Source organism: Pempheris klunzingeri, chromosome 17, assembly GCF_042242105.1.
Source record: "Pempheris klunzingeri isolate RE-2024b chromosome 17, fPemKlu1.hap1, whole genome shotgun sequence".
Taxonomy (NCBI): Eukaryota; Metazoa; Chordata; class Actinopteri; order Acropomatiformes; family Pempheridae; genus Pempheris; species Pempheris klunzingeri.
Window position 1 is genome coordinate 17,768,726 of NC_092028.1, and position 7,080 is coordinate 17,775,805.

A 7,080-nucleotide genomic window follows, 5' to 3' on the forward strand; every position below is an offset into this window, starting at 1 on the left:
AAACATTCATCAGGGCACTCCTGCTGTGTGGAGGGGAGCAGTCCCATCGCAACACCAATCCACTACTGGCTGGGTCACTCTGCCACTGCTAAGACTTTCTGAGCTGAGGTCAGCAGCACAAGGTTCAGAAAAGAAGGTTTGTTTTTTTAGCACAGATTTACTGTAATGGTTGAAGAACATCAGATGCTGTGTATTTGCTTTGAAGGTTTCTAGGTCACCTCAAAGTTAAATTTCTAGAAGCTTCTTCGGTGATTATCATTTCTCTTGGCAAAATGCTGTGTGGAACATATTGAATTTATCATTACGTGTGGGCTGCTACTGGGCAAGGCCAGTGAATGAGTCACCATGGTCTAAGGCAGGGAAAGCCTCAATCCTGATGTCATTTCCTGATGGGGTGCTACCCTGTGACACCACATGACATGCTCTTCTGATGAAATATGCTGAAAATGGCCATCATCGCTCCACATTATTGATGGCAGAAAATTGGTGGTTTTTTTTTTTTTTTTTTAAACCTTTAATCCGCACACCTTCTGCCATTCCTATTATGGAAAGCAACTTTGTAAATGTGTTAATTTTCTGTATAAAATTTCAAGCAAAGCAGATGAAATATCGTGTGATCTGGATAAAGAAAAAGGGGCCATGTAGAGAGAGTGACTGGCTTCAGTCGTTCTTATCATTCATGAGCTTTATGAAAAAAATACTGTTTTATTCGGCAGAAGTGATAATATGATCACAGGATTTCAGTTTATCTGAACTCATGATTGATTTTTGACGAGCTGGACTTTCAGATGTAAACTTTTAACATTTTCCCATGCACATCCGCTGCCAACAAACTGAGAATGAAACAATTCAGCAAAAATGTTCTGGTCATTCTCTGAAACTGGAAGAACATGGACCTGTGTTTACCAAAGTCGGCTTATTTCCTTGTTTTCGGAACAGAAATATTGGCTCCAGTTGAACTTTTAGGTAACGTCTTCCATCAGGAGCCAATCATGTCCTCAGTACTGTGTTACTATACGCCTGTTGGAACCGGCTCAGCGCATCAAGACATGGGGATAATTACTGCCAATATTTTGAGTCAAGCAGATTTCTTTTACATTGAGACCTCTCCTAGCAACTGTAATGTTAAAGTTTGTGTTGTATGCGCTCCCTAATTCCCTTCAAATTGTTTTTCTGACAGTTTTTGGCATTCCAGTTTTGGAGAATGAGTCCCATGTTGAATTCTTCTACAAAATGTCAGTCATGTCAGTCATTAACTCAATTCCTTGGCTAGGAAGACAATAACAGTGGATTAGTAAGGTTCCATCCCTTCCTTGTGACCCCCCTGCTGCACCTTTCTGCTCTCCCCCGAGCCATCGCTATAGCTGGCCTCCCTTTGCCCTGTTAGGCCCCGAGGCCCTGCTGCCTCACTCTGGGTCTGAGCCGCTGGAGATCCAGTGATGGATGTGCCTCGGGGGCTCTCTGTGGGAGGTGGGCTCAGGGCTTCACACACTCTTCCTTCGTCTCACTGTATGAAGGGAAGATGTCAGCCTTTGTATTTAACCAGAGACAGCAGAGCCAAGCCTGCAGTAGGACCACTGTCTTGTCATCAACACAACAAGCCTTAAGTCACTGCATATTGCTTTGTTTTATTTTTCACATTTTTTGCCAGTTTACGTAGCACAACACTGTTTTAATCAGCAGCCAGTTCCTGTAAGTAGCAGTAGCAGAAGCAGCAGCAGTTTGGAGCAAAGTTACAAAAAAAGAAGACTGAGCAGAGATAACAAACATGATCAGCTGTATCAGCAATAAATACATTAGTAGGTTAGACAGCTTTTTCTTTTCTCTTCTTTACACATTGGTGCAGCATGTGGAATAAAAGAATAAAAGTCTGGTTCGTTTGTTTTTAAGGAGAATCCATCAAGAGCAAGTCATCCAGATGCCGATGCCAGCCAACACTAAAATATTACACTGAGGTGATGAAATGGTTGGTGATTCTATGTAGCTCATCAAAACTTGGTTTAATTGCAATTGATGTTATAATTTTCTGTGAAAGTTCAAAATCCCATTCAAAGCTGAGCCTTAGTAGTAGTATAGTCTTGTGTAATGTGTAATGACTAGCTCTGGACTCAAGCAAAAAAACTGCCCAGTCACTGCAGTGAGATGAGGTGCAGCGGTGGGTGGCAGAGAACGGTTCAGTCCCCTTAATGTGAGGAAAGAGACGGCATCTGTGAATGTGCCTCAAATTTCAACACAAAGCTATAGTACCTGATTGTGTTTACACTGTCACTGATTTATTAAGGTCAGCCCTATTCCTACATTACTTGGCCAGTAATGAATAAACAATATTCAGTGTCTAGTTTGTTTCTTTAAGCTGTTGTGTATACAGGCGGGGGGGAGGGGTGTGGACATACGTCTTCTCAATAGGCCGTGATAATAATGGACCTGTGACCTCATGGTCTGAGAAGCCAGAAGCTAAACCACTGTTCCCAGTACCGCAACTCCAATGTGATTTTTTTTTTCACTTCACGCTGGTGTTATGATAACTTTACCAAGCTGCTGCTGCGTCTGGTCAACAAGCTGACTGTAGTTAACGCAGAAATTAAATCAGCTGTTTCAACAATCCTTTTCATTCATGTTGTTTTCTTGTTTTGTTTCCTGCACATGAGTTTGATGAAGATTGTTCCAAAGTCGCTCAGACTCAGTAAATGAAATCTTAATGTAGCTGGTGTTCTGCCAGTGTCATAGCTGGTAAAAATACACGTCGCTGATAAATACTGTCTGACACAGCAACCCTGATAATACTGTGTGAAACATGCTTATGATTAATGGCACAAGACGATCACATATTTCTCAGTGTTTTGTTTTTATTGCAAACAATATAATACAAAAGATAAGCTTTTAAGACAATGCCATGTTTACCTACGGAAACTGCATTAAGAGGATGATGCAATGAGAACTAATGATACAGAATATAAAATGAGGAACACAACTTTTTTTCAATAACAAAAAGTATCCTGTTGATTCCAGCAAACTCTTTACAAAAACAGCCGCAGCTTCCATATCCATTAATTCATTTGTTAGAATGAAAAAAAAGAGCAAAACTTCCAGTTTTTCTTATATTTTAGAGAAAGACTCATCGTGTAATTATAAGTAATCTGTACATAACTAGATCATGAATAAAAGAAACTTTTATACGGAAACATTTACAAATGATAAATAAACAAATTTGTACCACATACGACAGCATACTATTCCACTGAAAACTTGTCATCTCAGTTAGCTGCTGCTGAATTAAAAAGATAATTGCAAATAGTTATTTTCAAATAAAATTAATGCTAAAGAATAAATTAAGAAAAAAGGTTAGGAAAAAAGCATGGGGCTGAAGGAATGATAGAAGCACGCCAGACTCAGACCTGCTGGCTGCTGAGGAGACTCAGGTCAAAGGTCACTTCCTGTATCTCCTCAAGCAGGAAGTCAGAACTATGCTGTGGTTTCGACACTGCAATGCCAGTGGAAGGAGCCTCCCAACTGTGGCTCCAGAGGCACCAATGGTATCAAGGCAGTACCCGGATAAAAGCAAGCATTGCTCAGTTACCAACACATTACCAACACATTAAGGCCCCTAGTAGAATTACATGGCAACATTCCGACACAATAATTTGCGCTAAAGCAAAGAACAAGAAGGAGAATATTTGACTAATTCACTGATGACACGGTCATATCATGGCCAAAAATTCAAATCTATTTCGAACCAGCAACGCGCAATTCTTGCATCTCATGGGAATTACGATAAAATATGTACAGTACAAAAATTCAAAGCAGAACGTAGGCTATTATAAGACGGCAGTGTCAGTAAACGGATGTTTCTTACTTCTGTACAAAAAAATACATTAGTGAGAAGTAAGGCCACTGAGGGTGTTTCTACCCGGCTTCCTGCTCCTTTAGATGTGTTAAACCTTCAAATCGTGACGATGAGGATGCTGATGACACTGATTACGATGATGACAAGAGCAGAACACATACACAGTACATACTAAAATATTTATAACCAGTATGTCCTCACAGAGGATTTAGCTTTTTTTTTTAAACATTATATCTAAAAAAATATAATCACAATTCCAACCAATACAAAAGGCACTGTTGTGAGCCAATCCAAAGATATATTTTCAGTACTATAAAAAAGTCCTTATCATGTTTTTCTGTTGGCAATGAAGGGTGTGTGGCATGGTGGCACACAGGCCACCGGGCAGAAAGAAGTCTATGCATGGGATGGGTGTTGTACAGTCAGTGCTGAGGCCGCCTCCTCATGGCCTGGAGAGCTGTGTGTAAATGGGCTGCTGCTCCCAGTGCTGCGGACTGTGGGTCTGGGGCACAGAGGGCACCCCGGTGGTGTCAGCGATCGGGGTGTACATGGGCCTCTGGCTGGGGCTCATGTAGCTGAAGGTGGAGTACAGGCTGGAGCCTTGGCCAGCTGCATGGCTGTAGTAGGAGTTGGCACCACCTTGGTGGTCTGAATAGTCATACTGTGCTCTTGTGATGGAGGGGTAAGAGGGGGTGCTGTAGTGCTGCAGGTTGAAGGACCCGTAGGTGACGTGCTGCGGGGAGCCCTGCTGCTCACTGTAGTGGCTGGGGCTCAACTGCTCTGTCTTGATCTGGGTGGCTCTCTGTTGACCCTGCTGGCCTTGCTCCCCTCCTCCACCCAAGGTGGTCAGAGAGTGCTGCTGCTGCTGCTGCTGCTGCTGCTGCTGCTGCTGCTTGGCCATCCACGAGTGGGCCCCGACATTGGCTGCCTGGCTGACTGACGAGCTGCTGATGCCGTAGCTGCCGGTGTAGCCGACCTGGGCCGCCCCGGTCACCCCAGCGTGGCTGTGAGGTGGCAGGTACTGATCGAACTCGTCGACATCAAAGCTCCCCATGTTGGAGATGACCTCGCTGCTCAGCTCGCCGATGTCCACAGCTCCAAAGTCAATGTTGAGCTGGCGACTGGTGCCCTCCTGCATGGGACGCCCCTCACGCTTCAGGTCAGCTTTGCTGGAGGGGAGGTCTGTCTTGGGGGTGGTTGGGGGTGTTGGTGGGCCCTGGGACTGACCTGGTTAGAGGAAAAGCAGAGTTAGCCTCACAGTTAAAATCAAATTTACTAACAGATGCAGCCGAAGAAGATATTTCCTGCATGAAGGCCTTGTGATAAAGTGAAACACAAGTATGAATGGAAATACTTTGAGGAGGAGGAGTTTATCTGCACTGTACTGACAGGTGTATTTGCATGATGGCTTGTAAAATCATTAATCATTAGCCCACCAGGTGTCTGTTCAAGGCCCTAAAGGCTATTAGATTTGATTTCTGCAATGCTGCCAAAATTATTCACCTCTGTAAAAATATAGACAATTATTTTAGTTATTTTTTTCTTCGTTTGATGTTTTTCTTACCTGAGTGCTCTCCTGGAGAATGCACCTCGCCCAAACTTGACGCTGGAGAATCGGCCTGCTGCAGCGCCTTGAAGATCGCATTTGGAGAGATGTGGGTTTGCTCGCCGTCCTCGGGGTCGTTTTGCCCGTTCTTGACAGATTTTCTTCGCCTTGGCTGGTATTTGTAGTCGGGATGGTCCTTTTTATGCTGCACTCGCAAACGCTCAGCTTCTTCCACAAACGGGCGCTTCTCTACTTCGTTCAGCAATCTGGAAATATCACGGAGAATTGTACATTCACGTTAAAATGCATTCAATCAACAACAACCACAAGATGCGGTGTATTTGTGCAAGAGATGCACAAAGTTTACTGACTCGTTGCATTAATTATTTTATTATTCTGATCACGCAGCTAAAAAGTTTGCCCATCCTACTCTATTCGACTTCGACGGTTTACTCCGAGAAGTGTAACTTCAAGTGTAACTACAATCACGATTTAAAAAAAAAAACAGCAACACAGAGAAAAACAATTTGAAATGCATTTGTAAAATCCCCACAGTCTAAAGCTCTACTGGAAACAGCAGGCAGGTGGTGCGTTTCGTCAAATAAATCGTTCGCTGCGCACAGCGGCGCGCAAAAGACGCACTGCAAATGTGTTTGAAAGTGCAAAGAGAACTTACCTCCAAAGTTTGCCCAGGGTTTTGCTGAGTTCCGCGTTGTGCAGATGTGGATACTGATCGGCCAGCTTCCTCCGTGCAGCTTGAGCCCAGACCATGAATGCGTTCATGGGTCTTTTGACGTGAGGTTTATTTTTACTTGAGCCGTTGACGCGCACCGGCATGGGCACCAGCGTCCAGTCGTAGCCCTTCAGCACCTGGGACACCGCATCTCTGATGCACACGGGGAACTTTTCTTCCTCGTTCTCCTTCTTGTAGTCTGGACCCAAGAGGAGGTGGTTGTCGGACGGCCGGGTGTTCTCAGTGTCCGACCCGGACCCGGATGGGCACGGCGAGCCTGCGGAGTCCTCAGACATGCTGGGGCTGGGAGCGTCAGAGTGACACTTCTCCTGTTCTTCTGTCATCTTCAGGTAAGGGTCGAGGAGATTCATGCGAAAAAATTAAAGAACAGCTTCTCGTGGTAGAAAAAAAGAGGAGAAAATCCTTCTTTCAATATCCAAGCGCCGTGCCCAAAGACTGCAGTGACAGCCTGTGAGGGCGCACAGCTTGACTGGCAAATTTGAATCCTTAAAAGTAAAAAAACAAAAACAAAATGGAGAAAATAAAAAGTTTCGACGCTCCTTCGACTTTTCACAACTTCGCAAACAAGAGAGCAAATTGCAAGTGATCGCTCTCTAATGCTTCACTTTGAAAATGTGACTTAAAAGAGAAATGTGACTGAGAGGTCTACCCTTGGAGGTTTGCTGCAGAGTCTAAGGACACAGGAGGCGATGCCTGGATTTATGTTTGACGGCAAGGAAATGATTGGGGGAAACTTTTGGAGGCGGAGACGTAATATGACTCTGCTCTGAAGAACTCTTGCAGTCAACAGCAGCGAGAACCCAGCACAAGAAAAAGGTGTTTTTCCCCTCATAATCTTTGCTTTCAGTTAAATGTAAAGTTTAACCTGAAGTTTATACTTAAAATAGATATCACACCAAAATCAGAAGCTTAGTTACAGAATAATAATAATAATGT

The 7,080-nt window shown here is 43.9% G+C and overlaps 1 protein-coding gene across 1 annotated transcript; it reads right to left on the minus strand.

Annotated features, from left to right (window-relative positions):
• Positions 1–2,836: 2,836 nt before the first annotated feature.
• LOC139216143 (transcription factor Sox-9-A-like) lies at positions 2,837–6,826 on the minus strand. Its single transcript, XM_070847187.1, has 3 exons — positions 6,067–6,826; positions 5,409–5,656; positions 2,837–5,071 (listed from the first exon to the last, which is right to left on the minus strand). Exons 1-3 carry the CDS (start codon positions 6,492–6,494, stop codon positions 4,287–4,289), a joined length of 1,461 nt encoding a protein of 486 aa, XP_070703288.1. The 5' UTR covers positions 6,495–6,826; the 3' UTR covers positions 2,837–4,286.
• Between the last annotated feature and the right edge of the window lie 254 nt (positions 6,827–7,080).